The 22,934-nt window shown below is 37.6% G+C and overlaps 4 protein-coding genes and 1 non-coding gene across 7 annotated transcripts; 3 read left to right on the plus strand and 2 right to left on the minus strand.

Annotated features, from left to right (window-relative positions):
• Positions 1-157: 157 nt before the first annotated feature.
• LOC132254248 (ABC transporter B family member 19-like) lies at positions 158-7,738 on the plus strand. The gene is made up of 9 exons (XM_059739409.1): positions 158-2,760; positions 2,904-2,958; positions 3,065-3,240; positions 3,379-3,543; positions 3,630-3,925; positions 4,015-4,331; positions 4,443-4,666; positions 4,761-6,692; positions 7,281-7,738. Exons 1-9 carry the CDS (start codon positions 1,573-1,575, stop codon positions 7,626-7,628), a joined length of 4,701 nt encoding a protein of 1,566 aa, XP_059595392.1. The 5' UTR covers positions 158-1,572; the 3' UTR covers positions 7,629-7,738.
• Positions 7,739-8,324: 586 nt separating this feature from the next.
• On the plus strand, positions 8,325-12,115 carry LOC100241213 (uncharacterized). 2 transcript variants are annotated; one of them, XM_002272051.4, is made up of 5 exons: positions 8,325-8,750; positions 9,128-9,861; positions 10,597-10,833; positions 11,051-11,142; positions 11,276-12,115. In XM_002272051.4, the coding sequence occupies exons 1-5, from the start codon at positions 8,639-8,641 to the stop codon at positions 11,886-11,888; spliced, it is 1,788 nt and encodes a 595-aa protein (XP_002272087.2). In that variant the 5' UTR covers positions 8,325-8,638; the 3' UTR covers positions 11,889-12,115. The 2 variants fall into 2 exon arrangements, with proteins under 2 accessions (XP_002272087.2, XP_019077901.1); XM_019222356.2 differs by having other exon boundaries at positions 8,658-8,750; positions 9,183-9,861.
• A 294-nt stretch (positions 12,116-12,409) lies between these two features.
• MIR164B (microRNA MIR164b) lies at positions 12,410-12,502 on the minus strand. The gene has a single exon (NR_127750.1). It is a non-coding gene; the product is annotated as a microRNA MIR164b (primary transcript).
• A 680-nt stretch (positions 12,503-13,182) lies between these two features.
• On the minus strand, positions 13,183-16,542 carry LOC100263508 (uncharacterized). Of its 2 annotated transcripts, none has more exons than XM_002269604.4 (4): positions 16,261-16,542; positions 14,716-15,378; positions 13,820-14,167; positions 13,183-13,673 (listed from the first exon to the last, which is right to left on the minus strand). In XM_002269604.4, the coding sequence occupies exons 1-4, from the start codon at positions 16,345-16,347 to the stop codon at positions 13,398-13,400; spliced, it is 1,374 nt and encodes a 457-aa protein (XP_002269640.1). In that variant the 5' UTR covers positions 16,348-16,542; the 3' UTR covers positions 13,183-13,397. The 2 variants fall into 2 exon arrangements, with proteins under 2 accessions (XP_002269640.1, XP_010654403.1); XM_010656101.3 differs by having other exon boundaries at positions 16,168-16,536.
• A 2,328-nt stretch (positions 16,543-18,870) lies between these two features.
• On the plus strand, positions 18,871-19,446 carry LOC104880289 (uncharacterized). The gene has a single exon (XM_010656576.1). The coding sequence runs from the start codon at positions 18,871-18,873 to the stop codon at positions 19,444-19,446; it is 576 nt and encodes a 191-aa protein (XP_010654878.1).
• The last annotated feature ends 3,488 nt before the right edge of the window (positions 19,447-22,934 follow it).

Below are 22,934 nucleotides of genomic sequence, written 5' to 3' on the forward strand. Positions count from 1 at the left end.
AGCTTGTAAAATATGGCTACTCTTTGTCCTATCATCATCATCATCATCATTGTCATCTTCTTGACTGCTGCTATTTTTCTTGGCTGTGATCTTGGTTGGACTTGTGGCCATGGAGAAACAACACATTTACTTCCTATTATTTGATTTCTGAGATTAAAGACTTAGATAAGGGCATGTGCTATTTGTTCATTCATGTCAAATGACAGGTGAATTCAGTAACTAGTGGCTGATGAGCAATATCAAATTATCCATTTTCTTTTATGTCTTCTGTTTGCAACTAGGAACACTTGAAGGCCATGTTTGAAATGTTGGAGTAGAGAATGAGAATGAGTATTGTGTTGGAATTGTTTTTTGGAATGGGAATAGAAACAAAAAATTCGTTGTTATGGAAACCAAATCAATCTGCTGTATTGTTGTTTTTGTCTTATTTTCATTCCTATTCCATGTAGTCCAAGGGAATAAGGAACTAGAGCAAGAAATTCATTCCATTTTTGATACGTTATTGCCTCTGGATTATTTATTAAAAATGAGAATAGGAATGAAAAATCAATTATCATGGAAATGGAAATCAGCTCTTTTAGGGATTTTGATTCTTTTACTTCTATGCATTTGGTCTAGGAGAATAAGTACTAGAATGAAGATGAATCATAATATTATGAAGAGAAAAAAAAGTTACAATCTCAACAAAAGTGAGTTTTGGTTTTCACGAGTATGCCATTTTTATTCCTATTATTGTTTCTAATAAGTAATCTAAATGCAGTAATAAATGTGAAATAGAATGAATAGGTTCCTATTCCTCGATACCAAACATGCCTAGAAGAATTCAAAGTAGGTGAAATTTTCACTTTTAACTGCCAAACCTTTTTGGTTTGTCCTTACATAGATTATGTTCATCATGTTCTTGTCATTTGCAGTTCATTGTCTGATTCCATTCATCTGGTTCCATGGTTTGGCTAAGACACAACAAACTTCCCCTCTTGGACACTAGGACACAGTCATTTACATGAAGGCAATGAAGAAGAAAACTTCCCCAAAGTCCAAGAGCAACATGAAAATTAAAATAAGTTGCCGGACATATGACCATATCTTGAATCAAACATTCAAACTCCATCACCATCTTCTGTACTTCCTATGAATGACATTTGGGTTGACATTGGTTCTTGAATATAGAATATGAGGTCAGATACATATTAGACTATGCTCTGTTTACTTTTATCACAGGCCGGCTATGATCATAGGGAAAAATGATTGGATCAACATCCGTTTGATTCAAGAGAAATGATCAGTTTTTTAATCATATTCTGCAATAAAATATAGTGTTAAATGGTTTTCCAACTTTTCATTTTCGAAGAGAAAGCACATAGAAGCTTTGTGGAAAGCCCCCCGGAGAGAAAGACAACTCTGTGAGGCTGGCTGTGTTTGATGACTTTGATTTTTTATTAGGCGAAGGAAACAAAGTTCTATGTATACTAAGCCTCCAAATCTGTCATAAGGTTCTCATTGTTTTACTCTCTTCCATTTCATGTCTGTGTTCTCTTTTCCACAACTGACCCCCACAAGTTTCCCATATCCATGGCTGACTCCTCCTTTGAGACAGACTTCTCTCTCTCTGGCCGCTCCGGCAACTATCGCCGACGCCACCGCCCTACACCCGTTAGATCCAACCATGCATCTAGTTCATTCACATGGTTCAGCCCTCTTGACATGTCTCAAAATTACTATCCAAGAAGACTCAGACACCACCCTTCTCCTGCCAGCCCTTTTTCCACAGACAATGACTTGTCATGGCAAGGTGAGCTTTCATGGCAGTTTGAGCCTTCTGGGTGGCAAGATAACCGCAATCTAGGTGCAGTGTTGAGCCCTTGGATTGCCACCCCTTCTTCAGATAGACACCAGTCGTTCCAGAGGTCAGCCAATGACTATTATCTTTCGCGTACTTATGGTGGTTTCCAGAGCTTTACTAATCCATATTATGAGTATTCTGGCTATGGTTCAGTGCCATCCAAGAGGCTTGAGCTCCAGAGCTATGTTGATGGGGATCATGGAAGTTCATTTTTTGGAAGGCACTACACTTCTGGTGAGTATAGCAGGTCTCATGGATTTCCTAACTTGGGATCCATCAAGGAGGGGAGTCCTGGACATCATGGTCCTTTGGCAGACAAGGATGAGCTTAGTTTGATCAAATACACCTCCCCTGAGGAGTCTGAACTCCAAATAAGCCTGTTTGAGACTGATCTGGGTCATCACCAGCATGAGGATCCGCGCTGGTTTTCTGTATCCCACGCTTACATGGATGTTGAGGATAACAGCGTCAATGTCAGTCATCATCATCATGATGGTGGGCATCGTCATATAAAGCAGGAGGTGGACAATCTTGACAATGGACTGCATAGTTTTAGTCCTAGTTTTGAGAAACATGGCCATCACGGCCATGGCTATCATGACCATGGAGTTTGGAAATCAACCAGTCATCATTATGATACTGATGAGGGGTACAATGACAACGACCAGGATTCTGCATACGATGAAGATGAAGACGACGAGGATGATGGAATGGCACCAAGGTCAGTGGGGTTGTTCAGCTTATTCAGGTATTCAACAAAGTCGGATATACTTCTTGTCATCTTGGGCTGTTTGGGAGCCCTGATTAATGGAGGATCTCTTCCTTGGTATTCTTTGCTCTTTGGTAATTTTGTGAATAAGATTGCCAAAGAACCAGACTCAAACGACAAAACTGAGATGATGAAAGATGTTCAACAGGTAAGAGTTCCTTTGTTTTTCATTAGTTTATGAATTCCCATCAGTTATAGTGATATTCCTAGTACAATTTCTAAACTGATCTTTATGTCTTTAACTTTGAACACTAATCAATTTTCTTTTCTTGTTCGATATATAATCATCAGATAAGTCTGCTTATGGCTGGACTAGCAGCAATAGTGGTGGTTGGAGCATACATGGGTAAGAGGAAAATGACAATTTACATTTCCTTTCATTGGGAATTTTTTATGTCAATTTCAAATATAAATCTGTTCTATAGATATCGTTCTGATTACTGGGTTGGCAGAGATCACTTGCTGGAGAATTGTGGGGGAGCGTTCATCTCAAAGGATAAGAACAAAGTATCTAAGAGCGGTTTTGCGCCAGGATATTGGCTTTTTTGACACACAGATCAGCACAGGCAATATTATGCATGGAATTTCAAGTGATGTTGCACAAATCCAAGAAGTGATGGGGGAGAAGGTTTAACTCTAATCCCTTCTTGCCTTAATGCGCTAGCTTTTCATTTAGTATTTTGATTAGTTCAAATTCATTACTTTGATTTCAAGTCTTCCCCTAAGGACTAGTAAGCCTGCAAAGTGTTTCTGTATTGAATTGCAGATGGCTCACTTCATCCACCATGTATTTACCTTCATCTGCGGTTATGCGGTTGGGTTCTGGAGGTCATGGAAGGTATCTCTAGTAGTCCTCTCAGTCATCCCATTGATGATGTTCTGTGGTATTGCTTATAAGGCCATTTATGTCGGTTTAACTGCAAAAGAAGAGGTGAGGCACAGAGAATAGTACAAAACTAACCAAGTTGAATCTCATAGGGACTGTGTAAAAATTTAACTATGGTGTTTTGTTTTAAGGTTTCTTATAGGATAGCTGGCAGTGTAGCTGAGCAGGCGATCAGTTCAATTAGAACTGTGTTTTCTTTTGTTGCTGAGGATCATCTGGCTGAAAGATATGCAGAATTGTTGCAGAAATCAGTGCCCTTTGGGGTGAAGCTCGGGTTTGCAAAAGGTGCAGGCATGGGAGTAATCTACCTAGTTACTTATTCAACATGGGCATTGGCTTTCTGGTATGGATCCATCTTGGTTGCTAGAGGAGAAATTTCAGGAGGTGCAGCCATTGCCTGTTTCTTTGGAGTCAATTTAGGTGGCAGGTAATGCCTTCTTCCAAATGCACCTGAAATTTTTGTGTTTTCTGCATTCATTTCTCAATACATTTTCAATGCTGTAACTCTTTGCACAGAGGCCTGGCATTGTCATTGTCATATTTTGCTCAATTCGCCCAAGGAACCGTAGCAGCAAGCAGGGTGTTTGAAATTATTGATAGAGTCCCTGAGATAGATCCCTACAGCCCAGAAGGAAGGAAGCTCCCAAGTATCAGGGGAAGGATAGAGTTCAAAGGTGTTACTTTTGCATACCCGTCTCGTCCCACAGCTGCAATTCTCCGGTCTCTCAATCTAGAGGTTCCATCTTCAAAGACCCTTGCTTTGGTTGGTTCCAGTGGAGGTGGCAAGTCCACCATTTTTGCCCTTATAGAGAGGTTCTATGACCCTGTAAAGGGTAAGCTGATCACCATCTTATAGTACTAGGATAGACTGATAGACTGATAGGGAAGAGGCCAATGTTTGGTTAGTTTCATTCCTAATGGTTGAATTCTAAATGTTTTCTCAGGAATCATTACCTTGGATGGTCATGATATAAGGACCCTGCAAGTGAAGTGGCTTAGAGGTCAGATAGGCATGGTAGGCCAAGAGCCAGTCCTCTTCACCACCAGCATTCTCGAAAATGTGATGATGGGGAAGGAGAATGCCACCAAGAAAGAGGCCATTGCTGCTTGTGTTGCTGCCAATGCTCACAGCTTCATCTCTGGCCTTCCTCAAGGCTATGATACTCAGGTGCAAACCACACAAACATTCACATCAGCATACATAATTGCAGTCTTTTAACTCTTTAACAACTCTTACTTATATGATGCCTAATTCCTGGCAGGTTGGAGACAGGGGAACCCAACTCTCAGGAGGCCAGAAACAGCGCATTGCGTTGGCTCGAGCTCTGACCACAGATCCCAGGATCCTCCTCCTAGATGAGCCCACCAGTGCTCTAGACCCTGAGTCTGAGTCAGTAGTCCAACAAGCCATTGACAAGATCTCTGCTGGCCGGACAACCCTTGTCATTGCTCACAGACTAGCAACTGTAAGAAATGCGCACACCATTGTTGTTCTTAATCACGGTGCAGTTGTTGAAACTGGTAACCATCATAAGCTCATGGAAAAATCCGGGGCCTATTACAATCTTGTCAAGCTTGCTTCTGAAGCTGTATCCAAGCCTTTGTCAAAACAAGATGGTAGTATTATTAAGGCCACTAAGCTTCCCTCTTATGAGAGGTCAGTTTATGAAGTGTCAAAATCAAAGTACATGAATGAAGCCTCAAGATCAAAGTACTTAACATCGATGCAAGAACAATACAAAGAAGAGGAGGAAGAAAAGCCAGAGCCAAAGCCTGGGAAAGTTCTAGTTTCAGAGATATTTAAGTTGCAAAGGCCAGAGCTTCTGATGCTTTTACTGGGGTTTCTCTTGGGCATGCATGCTGGTGCAATTCTCTCCATTTTTCCCTTTATTTTAGGCCTAGCCCTTCAAATATACTTTGGCGATGACACATCCAAAATGAAAAGAGAAGTGGGTGTGCTCTCTTTAGTAATTGTTGGGCTTGGGTTTGGGTGTGTAATAACCTTGGTAGGCCAGCAAGGTTTCTGTGGCTGGGCAGGCACAAAGCTTACCAAGAGGGTGAGAGACCGCTTATTCAGATCCATACTAAAACAAGAACCGGGTTGGTTCGATTTCGACGATAATTCGACTGGAGTCCTTGTCTCTAGGCTCTCCATTGATTGTGTCACTTTTCGATCAGTTCTTGGTGACCGCTTCTCAGTCCTACTAACGGGGTTGAGCTCAGCTGCTGTTGGTCTTGGGATATCATTCTTTCTTGATTGGAGGCTAACTCTCTTGGCTGCAGCTCTCACTCCACTCACCCTTGGGGCAAGCTACTTCAGCTTGATTATCAACGTCGGACCAAGATTAGATAACAGTTCTTATGCCAGAGCTAGCAACATTGCTGCTGGGGCAGTCTCAAACATAAGAACAGTGACAACATTCTCAGCGCAACAACAGCTAGTCCACACCTTCGATCAAGCCTTATCAGAGCCAAAGAAGAAATCAGTGAAAAGGTCACAAGTCCTAGGCCTAGCTCTTGGATTTTCCCAAGGGGCCATGTATGGAGCTTACACTCTAACCCTTTGGTTTGGTACTTATCTTATTAAAGAAGACAAAGCAAACTTTGGTGATGTGTTCAAGATCTTCCTCATTCTTGTGATGAGCTCATTCTCAGTTGGGCAATTAGCTGGTCTGGCACCTGACACTTCCATGGCTGCGACTGCAGTTCCTGCTGTTTTCAGCATCATCAACCGCAGGCCGATGATCAGCAGTGATGGAGAGAAAGGTAGGAAGGTTGAAAGATCAAAACCAGTGGATGTAGAGCTGAAAATGGTGACTTTTGCATACCCTTCTAGGCCAGAGGTGACTGTGTTGAGGGAATTTTGTCTGAAGGTGAAAGGTGGCAGCATGGTGGCATTGGTAGGGGGAAGTGGGAGTGGGAAATCAACAGTGGTATGGCTGATACAGAGGTTTTATGATCCAAACCAAGGGAAGGTACTGATGGGAGGAGTTGATATTAAGGAGATGAATGTGAAGTGGCTGAGGAGGCAGATAGCTTTGGTGGGTCAAGAGCCTGCATTGTTTGCTGGGAGTATTAGAGAGAATATTGCTTTTGGAAACCCTAATGCTTCATGGGCTGAGATTGAAGAAGCTGCTAATGAAGCTTACATTCACAAGTTCATCAGTAGCCTCCCTCAAGGTTATGAAACACAGGTACCATCTCTAATCCATTCAAGTATGCATTGGTTCATTAAAGACAGTTTTTCCAAATATATAAACTTCTCATTGAAGAATTAGTATTCTTACATTTTTGAAAGAAGATCCTTGTCTTGATTTTTCAACACTATGTTTCATTCTTGAAAAATTCGAGAGAAAGAAAATAAAGAAAAAAAAAATTGAAATATAGATTTAAAATTAATAAATTATTTTTACATTCTTTTTTAAATTGATTTAACTTATTTGTCCTTATTTATATATAAAAGATTAAATAATTTTAAAAGATTAAATTTTTTTAATTATATTCGAATTTTTATATATAATTTTTCATGCTTTTTGTAAACCAAACATGGTAATCAACTGCAAATTGATTCCATTTTGATCCAGATATTAAAGCTGAAACTCAATCAATGCTTATTTCCTTTATTTATTGAGCCTACATTCAAACCCATGAAGGATTGCCAGTGAAATTGGGTATTAGGGTTGTAACCCATTACCAAATGAAATTAAATTAGTAGCTTAACAATGGATTAGCATACCATCTATTGCAGATGTGACCCGCCTCCTATTTCCTTTGAAATGCAGGTTGGTGAGAGTGGGGCCCAGCTATCTGGTGGCCAAAAACAAAGAATAGCAATAGCAAGGGCCATATTGAAGAAATCCAAGGTGCTACTCCTAGATGAAGCAAGCAGTGCGTTGGACCTTGAGTCAGAGAAGCATGTCCAAGATGCCTTGAGGAAGGTGTCCGAAAGGGCCACAACCATAGTAGTTGCCCACAGGCTTTCTACCATCAGAGAAGCCCATATGATTGCAGTAGTTAAAGATGGTGCAGTCACTGAGTATGGCAGCCATGACACCCTCTTGGCTTCCCATCTCAATGGTGTCTATGCTAGCTTGGTTAGGGCTGAGACTGAAGCCAGTGCTTTTTCTTGATAGAAATCAACCCATTTAAACATCGCCAAAATTGACTCATTACCTTTATTACAGAGAAATTGAACTTCATCTTAATATAGTGATTGTAAGGTCTATATTCCATGTCATGTAGGGAGGAAAAGTTTCTAGTGTTCATTATCCGCAATGCTTCTAAACTGGTGGGAATTTTTTAAATTCGTGAGGGTGGTATGGGCCAAAAATAGATAATATCCAGCCAATATTGATAAAATTGTTTAGTAAAAAAGTATTTAGAATCAATGTTTGACATCTCTCAAAAATTAGATGTTCCTATTTGGTATCCATAACAAGTGATGCCTTTAAACTAATTGAATTTAAAGCCTTAATGATGTTTTTGAACTAATTAAACGTATTTTAAAGCCCTGAAGACATGAACAATATCAATTCAGGATTATTAAGTCTTTGTGCTATGATTCTATCAATTTTTATGATTGTAAGTTTCTTAACCAATTTTAAATTAACAAATTGAGAAAATTTTAGTTTAAATGACATTAAATTATTAGTCATAAACTTTCAATTTTGTTATGTTATAGGAACATAATTATAACATGTTCTAAATGTTCTTTTTCTCCTTTTTTTTTTGGTTTCTGGTTTTTGTTTTTGTTTTTTTTTTCTAAAAGGAATGCCAATAGAAGAGCCAAATTTCAAAGGAAGTGAATGTGACTCTACAAACATTCTCCAACATGGCCCATAGGTGAGGGTTGAGGAGGCATACAAGAAGGCTCACCTTTCCAATGGCTCCATTCCCTCTACTCGAAAAGGGAGATGCCACCAGGAAGAGACCCACAACTTTCTCACCAAAATAACCCTCTAATACTCTAAGGAAACCTCCCACATAACCTTCCCATACAGGGTACATTCAACATTTTGCATGGCACTCATGGCCCATATGCCTAATTCTCCCATGTAAATACGTTCTCTTACCTTTGAAGCCAAGTGAAATTGATGGTTACGTGCCTGGCATGCAAAGCTAAAGAGGTTGTGGTTCAACGATGGAGAAACTACTATCAAACTTGTCCTGTTCTCCACCATCTTTGCAACACTTGTTTCTTCCTTCTCTTCTCAGAGTGGTCTCTTCAGTTGCCCTTTTTCTGCTTCCTCCAGGTATTTATCACATATTTCAATTGGGTTTTCTCCATTTTATTGTCTTCAATTATCTTATTAGTATTTTGATTCACCTGAACTGCTACTGTTACATTTCAAAAGGAAATTACTAGGAATGTTACCTTAGGAAAAGGAAGATTAGAGTGGGAAAATGATTGGGTTTTGGGGTTGTTTCATGGAAATTGGATGAACCCATTGAAATTACAGAGGGTTTTCAGAGTTCATTTCTTAAAATTCCATGTTTAGAACAATGGGTTTATCCAATTTTTCCTGGGACATTCATGAGGCTAAACCCTAAATAATTTTGAGGGTTTTGGGTCAAAAGATCAGGTAACTGATACTACTATTTGGTATTGCATTGGTTCTGTAAAATACAGATGATCTGGGTAAACTTTCTGGATTTGTATCAGCAAAAAATCTTGGTCTAGACAGATTTATTTTTGGAAAAGAGAGGGCAAAGGGAATGGCATCATTAACACCCGGGGTACTGCTTAAGCTTCTTCAGAGTATAAATTCCAATATAAAGGTTCGAGGAGAATATCGGTCTGTCCTTTTACAAGTGATCAGCATTGTCCCTGCCTTATCTGGATCAGAGCTGTGGCCAAACCATGGCTTCTTCATAAAAGTCTCGGACTCTTCTCATTCGACATATGTTTCACTATCCAAGGAAGACAATGAGCTTATCTTAAACAATAAATTGCAGCTAGGCCAATTCTTCTATGTTGATAGAGTGGAAGCTGGAACCCCGGTTCCAATTCTAGTTGGTGTGAGACCAGTTCCAGGAAGAAATCCATTTGTTGGAAACCCGAAAGATTTGATGCAAATGTTGGTGCCTTCTGAGGGTCCAGTCCAAGTTGATCATGAAGGAATTAATGGCTCAAAATTGAGTGAATTATTGGAACCGAAAGAGGAGAGTCCAAGACAGAAAATTGTTATCAAAGAGGAGAAGGTGGTGGTTGCATCTAGGTACATGCAAGGTGTTTTGACATCAAATTCAAAAGTAAATGGAGTGGATTGCAATGGTGGAGGGAAGAACAATGAGAATGAGAATGGTGGAGCAGGAAAAAAGGTTGGATTGTTGAAAGGAAGACAGCAAGAGCTTAAAGGTCAGGTATGATTCTAGCCTAATATCCATTTCAAAGGAACATAAACCAGATTTCTTATTATGAGTCATTACCTGTAAGTCTGCATAAATATGAATTTTCAATGCAAGTTATATAACGGTTCAATAGCCTACGAAAATTTATACTTGCAGGCTGCGATTGAGAGCTAATGGGATACTGTTTAGCATTCTATATGCCCTAGTTGTTCTGTTTATTGTTCATCTCTTTATTTTTCATTCAATTATTTTCTCTTCTATTCCCATAGTTCCATTGTCATCTTTCTTAGTCACATTTCTGCAAAATAGCACTGTGTTTTAGAATCCAGTATCATGATCTGTCGTGTGGTTGGGCATATTACAATTATTTGTAACTTGTGGGCTTACCATTAGATATTATGACACCTTGTACTGATAGCCTAAAGACAAAAATACAAAAAAAAATTGCAAAATTAATGAAATCACAGTTGAAAAAATCGAACAAATTTCTGTTGAGTGAAGATCTCACACAAGAGTGAGATGTTGGCTCCTTATGTTCTAAAGGAGGATGAAACCTGGGAAGTGAGTGACCAGAATATTGCACAATGTATGCATGGTGCAGGTTCTTTAGAACCACTTTTACTGCTGCCAAAGATTCTTCAAGGAAATGATGCAATATTCTATCAAGCTATTCAAAATCATAAATGTTTGTTTATCAAAAATGTCATGTTCCAAATTTAGTGACAGCCACTGGTACTAGCATTACAGACACGCTCAATGACTCCGATGCGCAGTCAACAAGATGCACTTGTATCAAAGCCAGAGGTTGCTGTATCCAATGCCAAGGAGAGTGCAGTGCCTGTGAAGGGCACAACTACAAAACGCCCCACAAGCAAACAGGAAAACATCAACTCGAATTGTTTGTTAAATCTTAAAGATAAAAATCATTCATCTGAGAAAATTTCATGGATGTCTCTGCCTGCCAACCTTCTGAAGCCTGGAAAGGTACATTTCCTCTTTCCTCCAATTGGTTTTGATAAAATAAGTCATATGGTTTCTATTTAATCAGTCTAGTTATATGGATATTAACAAAATTAGTGCTTTGAAAAAAGGCATTTGACTTCCAAATAGAGTCAACATTGATGCTTGTCATTAATATCCAAATAGAGAAATTTTACTAACTTCTGAAGATTCTTCTTTCTTCTTATTATTATTTCACAAGGGAATGCTTAGAAGGAGAAATTTAGCTTCTTTGATTGCAGCAGAAGCCCAAAAGGAGGCATCCACAGCTGCAGTTCTTGTCAAATGCCTGGGGTAAGCATTCCTTCATTTTCCATATTGAATTTCATCAACTTAGAAAACCATGTTTTCCTCATAAGGCACGCATACATGTATAAATTTTTACAGTTCTTACTTCTCTTTTTCTTTTTTGTCCCTTCTTTTCCAGTATGTTCGCTAATCTGTGCTCATCTTCCTCAATGGAGAACCCCCACCTCTCTCTCACAAAGTTCTTTACACTCCATCAACTCATTGACCAACCAAATGCCACAACCCAATTGAAGGATAAATCCCTTCATCTGCCTAACAATTCATCTCCACAGGCAGATAAATCTAGTAAAAAGACAGGTCTAATTCATGGTAAAAGTGCATTGAAATCTGCAAAGCCCTCAATAGAGCTAAGTGGGACTGAGAAACTAGAGTGGGCAAAAGGGGATGGTGCCAAAGAGATCAAAGAACTGAAAGAGATTCTCTTGAATGAGACACAATCCTGGTTTTTGAAATTCTTGGAAGGAGCATTGGATGCAGGGTTTCGCATCAGCACCATGGAGAAGAAAAGTAAGGAGATTGTAGGGCGGCGAATGGAACCTGACAATCACATTGCTGTCACATTATCACAACTTAAGCATGCAAATGAGTGGTTGGATAAACTAAGAAGCAAATTGAGCTCAGAAAACAATGAGTTAGTAAAGACCATTGATAGGTTGAAACAAAAAATATATGCTTGTTTGCTTTCTCATGTGGATTCTGCTGCATCAGCTCTAGAGAGCCGATCTGGTTGATTCAGCAAAAGGGGATGACTTTAGGATTGTAAGTTTCTTTCTTGCAAAGGAATAACTTAATATTTAAGGCAATCTGCATTGCCAAGTAATGATAACTTAAGCCAAACAGAAGCTACTGTAAGTTTGGCCAAACATGTTTGAAATACAAATATGTTTTAAGTTATTTGTGTACCAGAACAAATAAGGCCATTGAGGCTAATTTCAATAAAAGCTTGAGAATTCATTCATTCCCTTGATATTTTCTGTCATTGCACTATGTTCTGATCAAGTAAAGGGCAGATTGTTACTTCCTTTCCTCTGGGGGAATGCCCAATGTGCCTCTTTTTCTCTCATCCAGCATTACCCAGAAGAATCAGATAACCAGTCAGCCCCAGCTGTTTGGAGAACTAGACCAAAGTATTATTGGGTTGAGATGGTCAGCTGCCTAATATTGAATTCAAGCTTCAAAGACAGCTAGTAACTAACTCACCTGCGTTGTCTTCTGTCCTGCTTGATCATTCTAAGGTTTCGGTTATAGGGGATAGGATCCAAGTGGGAGAGCCAGGGCACATGTAAAATCTCAGATCCAGGTGCTGATTGATCCAGCATGTGCCCTGCTTCTCCAGCATGGTTTAGCTACCCCAAGTAGGTTACTTGAGCGTCATAACAACACTTGGTTTTGCAATTGCCTCAATGAAAGAATGTCTCAAAACCCGAAACAAGTCCTGCAGCTAAGACAAAGGGATCATGGTTAAGTCACAGGATTCACACAAGTTCTGCTATAGTGTCATTATGGAGGAAAAGTTTACTTATATTCTATAAGCCATGATGATTAGCTTACATGGAACCAACCAGTGAGGTCGGCCAGCATTTTTTCTTGTATGGTTGAGGGTGGGTGGTTGGTCCAGTGGCTGGACTCATAAAATCAAAGTGTTCTTTAAGCAAATCCAAGATGCGTGTGGAAAACAAATGAACTTTGGCTGAGTGACTGTTGAGGTTTGGCTGCCAAAAAGGCAGTCCATGAGGTGGTGATAGTACAATCAATTTCAAGGAAGAAATTTACCAGATGCCGACATAAGGTATTCCCTCAACCAAAGGCCGGTCACCCACCATTGACCTATTTGGAGATCTAAGAGGGCTGGAAGTTCTAAATTTATAATGCCGGCCTGCCGCTCAACAAAGGTATTCAGATGGCTAAATTGTTTATTCATACAATTATTATCATACCATAGTTCGTTCAATCATCTTAGGTGACAGACAGAATGTTTCAATTTGGAATGGCATTGGAAAGGGGAGCAGATGAAACCGAAAAATATTAGCAGTCAAGATTCCAATTCATATATTTTCAATCCACACTTACACAAGAAGTACCTCACTCATTTGACGAAAACAGCAGCAAACAATAATAACCATCTTGCTATCTACAAAATGTTGCTAAAATTTACGTGTACCAGTCTTTCAAACTCTTTTATATGAATCTATGTCCATCTCGAAAGAAGCATCATATGACATCCATTGAGTACAGAAGCCTTAATACTGTCTGAATGTCAGGTTCAAACGGCCAGGACGGAGATTTGTTTCTTTCAACAGGACCTGAGGAGAAGTATTTGGGAGAATGGAAGCTACCCCATGAAAAATACGTCTAGATTCACCCCCGAAGATCAAAACATCTCCTGATTCCAATAAAACTTCGTCTGCATTGAAAACATCTCTCTGATTACTATATAAGAATTTTGCAGAGTCGCCAATGGAGAAGGAGACCACTGGTAGTCCTTTCCGAAGAGTCTCTTCTGTTTCGTCTCTATCCTGAATGGGATAAAGCAGATGATATCAATGAGTTCGCTAAGTGCAGCAAGGTTACAGAGCAGTGATGTATTTGTCAAGATAAGCCAATGATTTGTCTAAAATGCATCCAACAAGGTGAATATGATGACATACTGCTTGTTACGAACCTGATGGAGACCAAGACGACCACTAGTTGTGTAAAAATTGACAATACAGATGTCTGGTATCATCCAAGGAAGTTCTTTTTCCACCTTGCTTGCTTCAATTTTTTCTTTTGAAAGAAGTGCTTGTGAATCTTGGATTGCTTCTTTAACCAAATGAAAAAATTCATCAGGAATAGGAGGTGGTTTAGCATTATCAACTGGTCGTTCATCTTCATATTTGCCCGTCTCAGGGTCCCAATTCTTTCCAAGGCACATCATCTGCAAATTCAGTTTACCTCCATCTCGATAACCAGGTTGGTAGAAGCCTCCAGATCCCAGACCAAGTTCTTGACATTTCTTTACTATTTTAACCTAGAAGCATATAAATGGTCACGACAAGGTCAGCAAACATGTAATCAAAGAAAAATGGAAAGAGAGATAGCCAAGCCATTTCTTTAGCATCTGAAATCTTTTTTATTGAGCTAAACTAATTAGGAAGTGATAGATAGAAATTAAACAATATGGGTGCTAGTGTGTTGGTTGAAAAGGATTCGAAGGTCTAATCTATTGGCTTGAATATGGGCCAACACCAACACAAAGAACAAATGTTCAGATTTCTTACTGACCAAAGAGGGTGTCTCGTTACCACTATTCTGGTATAGTCCAGAAATTTGCTGACATATTTCTCTGACTTCAACTATCTACAGATGACCTTTTGACATGAAATTTAGAAGCCAAATAATGGTGATTTGTTCTATTAAATGTCTCTAAGAAATGGCAGGTAGGTTATCATATATACCTGGAACTCAAAATTTTGCTACATGTCAATGAAAGGAAACTTCAGTTACATTCTTGGCATTTAAAGGGGAAGGACTTAACAAATCATACTATAAAAAGAAATGAGAAACAAATAGCAGTACCTGATCACTGGAGGAAATGTAACCCTTCAGAAGAACCATTCCAGACCTTATCACGTCTCCTTTTAGCCCTTCTTCAGCCCGCTTGCTTTCTCTTCGCTTTTCTCTATTCTTTGAAAGTAAAGGAGCTTTTAGGACTATGGAAGTTCCAGTTTTCACTGGGCAGATATCAAAAGGCTCAACTACCCCTGGATGCTCAGAAAGCTCTATATTTCCAGTGCCTATGGTCTTGCTAAGAGAATTTTTCTCAAATTGGGGTCCTTTGTTCTGGAAAGGCATACTGTTAATACCATATTTAATTGGAGTCTGAATCTGAGACTCATTCTGCAGGTTTTTAGTATTTTCTTTGAGTGAGAGATCATACAATGGGGGAAGGTGATTCTCATGGGCTGAATCTGAAGCAGATGAGCACCCAGATGGTTGTGAGCTACTGCTTGCTGTCTCTAGTGGATTTTGTCCATGCTGATTTATACCCATATGGGAAAGTCCTTCGCTATTACCAGATGACGGCCGATCCTGCTTGTAAGAATGCCCTAATGTGAGTTCATGCTCAGATTGCCTTGAAATACTACCTGGTGACGGCTGCTTTGGAGCTTCCCTTCTGTTAGGGGGTGTTCCATCCTTGCACTCAAGAGCATCATTAGTCGAATGTCTACCAGCTCCAACCTGTAGTTTGGAAAAGAAACAATGCCCATGAAAGCCCATCTGTAAATCTTCACCTTGCTATCATCTATAACATATAGCAAAGTAAGCAGTACAAAAATAGACAGAAAATAACAAACTTGGCAATCAATGTTAGTTAATACGAAAATTTTCTTCTAATTGCTTTTCTATCTGAACCACAGGACATCAAACCACGATGGAAAGAGTTGTAAAACACAAAATCATGCCCCCAAATTTGATGTTTTTTAACTATCAATTTAACCCAAAACACTTAATCCCCTAGGTGATGAGCTGATAAAGTATATTAAACTAATTAACACTTAGGCTAATGGCCTCAACACCCCTAGTTACGTCCAACCTCTTCTTATACACATGTTCAAATGATTTGGAATAAACAAGTGGTGATGTATGAACCCAAGACCTTCACGAAATTAACGGTTCGTTTGGCAACATTATCAAGTACCGTTCTGAAAAAAAAGTCTTTGAGAACAGTTCTTAAAAATAATTCTCAATTGTTTTCAGGAACCAAACAGTTTTCTAGGATTATTTCCCATGAAAGTACTGCATCCTTATGCACAATGCAAAATTTTTCAGTGTATTTTTCGCATTAAAAGCACTGCCAAACGGACACTTAAGCTGCTCGTGAGGAATGGTTTTAGCTTGATATATATAGTCAGAAACAAGATATGTAATGACACATTTCCACATTCAGACGCCATGCATGTAAAATTCTACAATTCCTACACTAATATCCACGCCTGAAACACACAAATCATAAAAAAAAAATCATACAAGATCACCAAAACCAGCAACTGCCCAATTCAAACGGCACCGTCTCACTACGCGCAAGATCAGAACAAATTGAGAGGGATTCAATTTTCTTACGGGTACATAACGAAGTGAGGTTCCGACCCCAGACCGCGAGGATCGTCCCCTGTATCCTCCGGCCCTTCGAGCACTACCCCGGTTCATGTTCCTTTCCCGGAGAGCGAATCAGAGGATCGATTTGGCGTCAAGAAAACGGCAGAGATGCGATGGGGTGTGACGCAGAAGAATGGGAAGTGATGTAGAAGAAATGGAGTGACAACAGCTTTACTCTTTCGATTGGGTATTTATTAGTAATATGGTGATGCTTCAGATTCCCTTTCCTCTTAACTTCCGGTCCACGTTTCCTTCGGGGAATTTCTATGTTTGGTCCTCAGGAAAATTTAATGGAAAATGCAAAGTAAAGAAAATAAAGAGCAAAATAAAAGGAAAGAAAAAGTAAAAATAAATAAAAAATAAAATTAAAGATGATAGATTTTTTTTTATTTCCTACTTCAAACTCATTTTATTTATTTTAACTTATTAATATAAATATAAAAATTAAATAATTTTAAAGTGTATAAATTTCTCATTAATTTTAATTATATTTAATTTTCTTTAAAATATTTTATAGGATAATCAAATATGAGAAAATCATTTTTTTAGCATTTTTTTTTCTTTGTATTTTTCGGGAACCAAACATAAAAAAAAATGCCAAGAAAACAAAAATGAAATGGTGAAAAAGTAAAAATTAAAAATAAATATAAAGTTTATAAATTATTTTAAATAAAATATAAAAATAATTTATTAACTTTAAATTTATTTTTATTTTTATGTTATTATTATTATTTTTTTCTTTTCCTTGAATTTTTTATTAAACAAACACAACTTTAATATGTTTTTTCTTTTTTCTATTACTTTCCTAAAACCAAACATAGTCTTAGTTTTCAATCTTCTAAAACGTGGCAAGAAGAAAAAAGAAAAATGTTTAGTTTTTAGTTTTTAGTTCTAATTTGGTTAACTTTCTATATGGTTAAACACCTGATTAAACTTCATCGATTGATCATAATTCTCAAAAAGAAAAATGTTTTGTTTTTAGTTTTTAGTTCTAATTTGGTTAACTTTCTATATGGTTAAACACCTGATTAAACTTCATCGATTGATCATAATTCTCCCATCGTCATTGATTAAACATGAGATTAAATATGTATATTGTTCGTTTTAAGTCATGGAATCTCACCACTTTAAAAACAAGTCAAGAGTTTGTTAGATATATAACATATGATACCAAAGATACTACTTTCTTTGTATAAATACTGTTGAATACAAAATTTTAAAATATATTTTTTATGTTTCAAAATTTTCTTTTAGTGCCCTATGTTAGATTAATTTTTGTAATTAATCTATAATTTGGGCCACACATGTAAATAATTAAAATGTGTGTGCTATCATTTAATTAAGTCTAAATATAGTGATCTAATTAATAATTGATTAATTGGCTTAAGGGTATAATTGTCATGAGATTATTGTGTAGATACCATTAGACAATTATTATTTCTATGAGGGGCAGAAATATAATTGTGATAAAATTAAAACTGCCCTAGCGGTTTATAAATAGGGTTATGGTCCCCATTCTACGACTGCGCATTCCAATTTCTGAAAATCCTCTCAGAGAGAAATTGACACAGAATCTAGTGGCTAGAATTGGAAGACCATCTCAAAAGGTTTTCTTCCTATAAGGTTTCTCCTTCAATGGATTCAGATATGCTTCCACTATTATTTTTTTATTCATTGTTTTTAATCAGGAGATTCCAGTATATATGAAATTAGGGTATTCACCTTGTTAAATATTCCAGTATATATGAAATTAGGGTATTCATCTTGATTGATTTTAAACAAGTAGTATTAGAGCCTACTCCTTGATTAATTCTTTGAGTTATTATTTTAATATATATATATATATATATATATATATATATATATATATATATATATATATATATCAATGGATTAAGATTTATGAAATATTGAGTTGATAAATTTTATTTATTTATTTATTATTATTATTATTATTATTTAATAGCATTTTATGATATTAATATTTAAGTTATTGATCTAGCATTTTAAATAGGCTAATTAAAGCGGAAAATCACCAAAGTGACATCTTTCGTGTAGATTAGTCTGTTTGGGGTGTTAGATATTTGTGTGTATGTGATTCATGCGGGTATTGACTGGCCCAAAGGAAAGTTAATATTTGGTCAAATTGCATACATACCTGTGGTGATAAATATGTGATAATTATAAAGGTAACTTAATGTGAATAATAAATCAATCCAAAGATAAATTTATTATTTGACATAACTTATCATCAATGTTTGATCACTACAACAAGAGTACCACTTACAGTTAATATTATTGTCCAAAGACTTGATATTAATGTTGTGCTAGGTATCTTGAAATGTCATAATTTGCTTTTAAATTTAAAGATTATGTGTTTAATTGCTTATTTTATGTGAGCATGATGGTTTATTTGATTCATTTTATTTTGTTCTCGATTCAGCTTTTATATCAACTACTTCTATATCTGCCAACATCAATAATGTCCCTATGTTAAATGGGACTAATTTTAAGGACTGGAAAGAGAATATGATGATTCTCTTAGGCTGCAGGGATATAGACTTAGCCTTGAGAATGCCCAAACCCGATGAACTCAACGAGGAAAGTACTCAAGAGGATGAGGTTTATTGGGGTAAGTGGGAACGTTCAAATAGGCTAAGTCTTATTATCATGAAGCGCGGCATTCCAGAAGCTTTCAGGGGTACGGTAACCGATGAGGTTACTAATGCCAGTGACTTCCTTGCGGAAATTCAGAAACGTTTTGCCAAAAACGATAAGGCTGAAACGAGCACGCTTTTAGCAAGCTTGATTTCAATTAAGTATAAAGGCAAGGGTAATGTTCGGGAGTACATCATGGAGATGTCTCATCTTGCTTCAAAACTTAAGGCTTTGAAACTCGAGTTATCTGATGATTTACTCGTGCATTTGGTTCTCATCTCTCTTTCTGCACAATTTAATCAATTCAAGGTCAGTTATAACTGTCAAAATGATAAATGGACTCTTAATGAGCTCATTTCATTTTGTGTGCAAGAGGGAGAGAGATTGAAGCAAGACAAGACCGAAAGTGCTCATCTGGCTAGCACTTCCAAGGATAAGGGCAAACGAAAGAATAAGGATAATAAGGTTGCTGCTTCTAATGGTCCAGAATAAAAGAAACAGAAAGTTGAGGTAACATGTTTCTTCTGTAATAAGCCTGGACATACTAAGAAGGAATGTACCAAGTATGCTGCTTGGCGTGTTAAGAAAGGTATGTTTCTTACTTTGGTCTGTTCTGAAGTTAATTTAGCTTCAGTATCTAGAAACACATGGTGGTTAGATTCTGGTGCTACTACTCACATTTGTGTTTCTATGCAGGGTTGCTTGAGTTACCGAAAACCAAGTGATGCTGAAAGATGCATTTATGTCGGAGACGGTCAGTCGGTAGAAATAGAGGCAATAGGGCACTTTAGATTATTATTGAAATCTGGTTATTTTTTGGATTTAATAGATACTTTTGTTGTACCGTCTTTCAGACGGAATTTAATTTCAGTTTCTGTTTTGGACAAATTAGGTTATTGTTGTTCATTTGGAAACAATAGATTTACATTATCTATTAATTCAAATGCTGTAGGAACCGGTTTACTTAATGTTTATGATAATCTATATTTGTTGGAAACTGTTCCGTCCTATAATGAAACCTTGCATGTGGAATCACGAGGTACAAAATGTAAATTGAATAAAGATAATTCGGCCTCATTGTGGCACAAACGCCTAGGTCATATCTCTAAATCTAGAGTTGAGCGACTTGTGTCCGATGGGATTTTGGATTCACTTGACTTTTCAGATTTTGATATTTGTGTTGAGTGTATTAAAGGAAAACAGACCAAAACAAAGAAATTAGGTGCCAATAGAGCTACAGACGTCTTAGAATTAACTCATACAGATATTTGTGGACCATACCCTACAGCATCTTGGAATGGTCAATAGTACTTTGTAACATTCATAGACGACTATTCAAGATATGGCTACCTATTTCTTATACATGAGAAATCACAATCATTGGACGTGTTCAAAACATTTAAAGCAGAAGTTGAGTTACAACTCAACAAAAGAATAAAGAGCGTCAGATCTGACCGTGGTGGTGAATACTATGGTAGATATGACGGATCAGGTGAACAACGTCCAGGACCATTTGCTAAATACCTAGAGGAATGTGGGATCGTCCCTCAATACACCATGCCAGGATCACCTAGCATGAATGGTGTAGCAGAAAGACGAAACCGAACTCTTAAGGACATGGTAAGGAGTATGATTAGTCATTCTACTTTACCCGAAAAACTCTAGGGTGAAGCACCCAAAACGGCAGCTTATATCCTGAATCGGGTGCCAACTAAAGCGGCTGCTAAAACGCCTTATGAGCTTTGGACGGGTCGAAAGCTCAGTTTAAAGCATTTTCATATTTGGGGATGTCCAGCTGAAGCGAGACCTTATAAGCCTCATGAAAAGAAATTGGACTCTAAAACAGTTAGCAACTACTTTATTGGCTATGCAGGGCGATCAAGGGGTTTTAAATTTTATGATCCTGCTATTAGGTCAATTTTTGAGACGGGAACTGCAACTTTTTTTGAGGATGTTGAGTTTGGGGGGGAGAAATCAGGCTAGGAATATTGTCTTTGAGGAGGAAGAGGGATCTACTATTGCTTTTGATAATGTACAGGTTTCACTACCTATCATTGATCAAGAAGTAAATTTGGATCCTCAACCAACAGACAATATTGTTCAACCCTTAATTGCAAATGAGGACATTGCTCCTGAAGAACAAACTCAACAACCTCAAGAAAATATGCCATTAAGGAGATCCACTAGAGAGAGGAGAAATGCAATTTCGGACGATTATATCGTATATCTCCAGGAACGTGAGGTAGAAAGTGGAATGATGGAAGATGATCCAATCAACTTCCAACAAGCCATGAAAAGTTCCAACTCTCATAAATGGATTGAAGCCATGAATGAAGAGTACAAATCTATGCAAGACAATAAAGTTTTGGAACTTGTCCCATTACCAGTTCGTACGAAGCCCATTGGTTGTAAATGGATATTTAAAACCAAGCGGGATTCAAATGGTAATGTAGAAAGATATAAAGCACGTCTTGTAGCTAAAGGCTTTACTCAAAAAGAAGGAATTGACTTCAAAGAGACCTTCTCTCCAGTTTCTACGAAGGACTCTTTCAGGATAATCATGGCACTAGTTGCACATTATGATCTTGAGTTACATCAAATGGATGTTAAAACAGCGTTTCTCAATGGTGACATTGATGAAACAATTTATATGGTACAACCAGAAAATTTTGTGTCCGAAGACTCAAAGAATATGGTTTGTAAATTAACTAAATCCATTTATGGGCTCAAGCAAGCTTCTCGTCAGTGGTACTTTAAGTTTCATCAAATTATTGTCTCATATGGTTTTGAGGCAAATCTTATGGATGAATGTGTGTATCACAAATTCAGTGGGAGTAAGTATATTTTCCTGGTTTTATATGTCGATGACATATTGCTAGCCACAAATGATATTAGCATATTGCACGACACCAAGAGATTTTTATCAAAACATTTTGAGATGAAAGATCTTGGTGATGCCTCCTTTGTCTTAGGAATCCAGATACACCGAGATCGTTCTAGGGGTATTTTAGGATTGTCACAAAGGACCTATATTGATAAAGTCCTCCAAAGGTATGCAATGCAAAATAGCAAACCAGGTGATACCCCTGTCGCTAAAGGAGACAAATTCAGTCTTAATCAATGCCCTAAAAATAGTTTAGAAAGTCAAGAAATGCAGAAGATTCCTTACGCTTCGGTTGTGGGAAGTCTAATGTATGCTCAGGTATGTACACGTCCGGATATTGAGTACATTGTTGGCATGTTAGGCAGATATCTAAGTAACCCTGGAATGGATCATTGGAGAGCAGCCAAGAGGGTTATGAGATATTTACAGAGAACAAAAGAGTACATGCTTACATATAGGAGATTGGATCAGTTAGAGTTCATTGGGTATTCCGACTCCGACTTTGCTGGATGCCAAGACAGCAAAAGATCCACATCAGGCTATATTTATCTGTTGGCTGGTGGAGCAATTTCATGGAGGTCTGCCAAACAGACACTCGTAACTTCATCCACCATGGAAGCAGAGTTTGTAACATGTTATGAGGCATCCAATCAAGGAATATGGCTACGAAATTTTGTCATTGGGCTGCGTGTTCTGAATGGTATTGAAAGACCACTGAAGATATTTTGTGACAATAAATCAGCAGTTTTATATTCCAATAACAACAGGAGTTCTACAAAATCAAAATACATTGATATCAAGTTCCTAGTTGTAAAAGAAAAAGTACAGAGTGGACAGATATCCATAGAGCATATTGGAACAAACTCCATGATAGCGGATCCGCTTATAAAGGGATTACCACCCAAGGTCTTTCATGAGCACACTGCTCATATGGGTGTTGTCTCATTTGAGGATATCCAAATTTAGTGGGAGTTTATATTATTCATTGTATATTGCTCTATGTTATGTTTAGACATTATCTATACATTTGGATTGTGTTATGCAGAAATAAAGTATTCATTTCATTGCACTCTGTTAAATTATGCTAAAGATTTGA

Source organism: Vitis vinifera, chromosome 9, assembly GCF_030704535.1.
Source record: "Vitis vinifera cultivar Pinot Noir 40024 chromosome 9, ASM3070453v1".
Lineage (NCBI taxonomy): Eukaryota > Viridiplantae > Streptophyta > Magnoliopsida > Vitales > Vitaceae > Vitis > Vitis vinifera.

Coding starts and splice junctions, on each gene's coding strand:
- LOC100241213 (XM_002272051.4), top strand. CDS start 8,639: ATGGAGAAACTACTATCAAACTTGTCCTGTTCTCCACCATCTTTGCAA. Junction 9,862..10,596: donor AGCAAGAGCTTAAAGGTCAG/GTATGATTCTAG, acceptor CTAGCATTACAG/ACACGCTCAATGACTCCGAT. Junction 10,834..11,050: donor ACCTTCTGAAGCCTGGAAAG/GTACATTTCCTC, acceptor TTATTTCACAAG/GGAATGCTTAGAAGGAGAAA.
- LOC100263508 (XM_010656101.3), bottom strand. CDS start 16,347: ATGAACCGGGGTAGTGCTCGAAGGGCCGGAGGATACAGGGGACGATCC. Junction 15,379..16,167: donor TTGCTGGTTTTGGTGATCTT/GTATGATTTTTT, acceptor TCCAAACTACAG/GTTGGAGCTGGTAGACATTC. Junction 14,168..14,715: donor ACATTTCCTCCAGTGATCAG/GTACTGCTATTT, acceptor ATATGCTTCTAG/GTTAAAATAGTAAAGAAATG.
- LOC104880289 (XM_010656576.1), top strand. CDS start 18,871: ATGCCCAAACCCGATGAACTCAACGAGGAAAGTACTCAAGAGGATGAG.
- LOC132254248 (XM_059739409.1), top strand. CDS start 1,573: ATGGCTGACTCCTCCTTTGAGACAGACTTCTCTCTCTCTGGCCGCTCC. Junction 3,241..3,378: donor AAGAAGTGATGGGGGAGAAG/GTTTAACTCTAA, acceptor ATTGAATTGCAG/ATGGCTCACTTCATCCACCA. Junction 3,926..4,014: donor GGAGTCAATTTAGGTGGCAG/GTAATGCCTTCT, acceptor CTCTTTGCACAG/AGGCCTGGCATTGTCATTGT.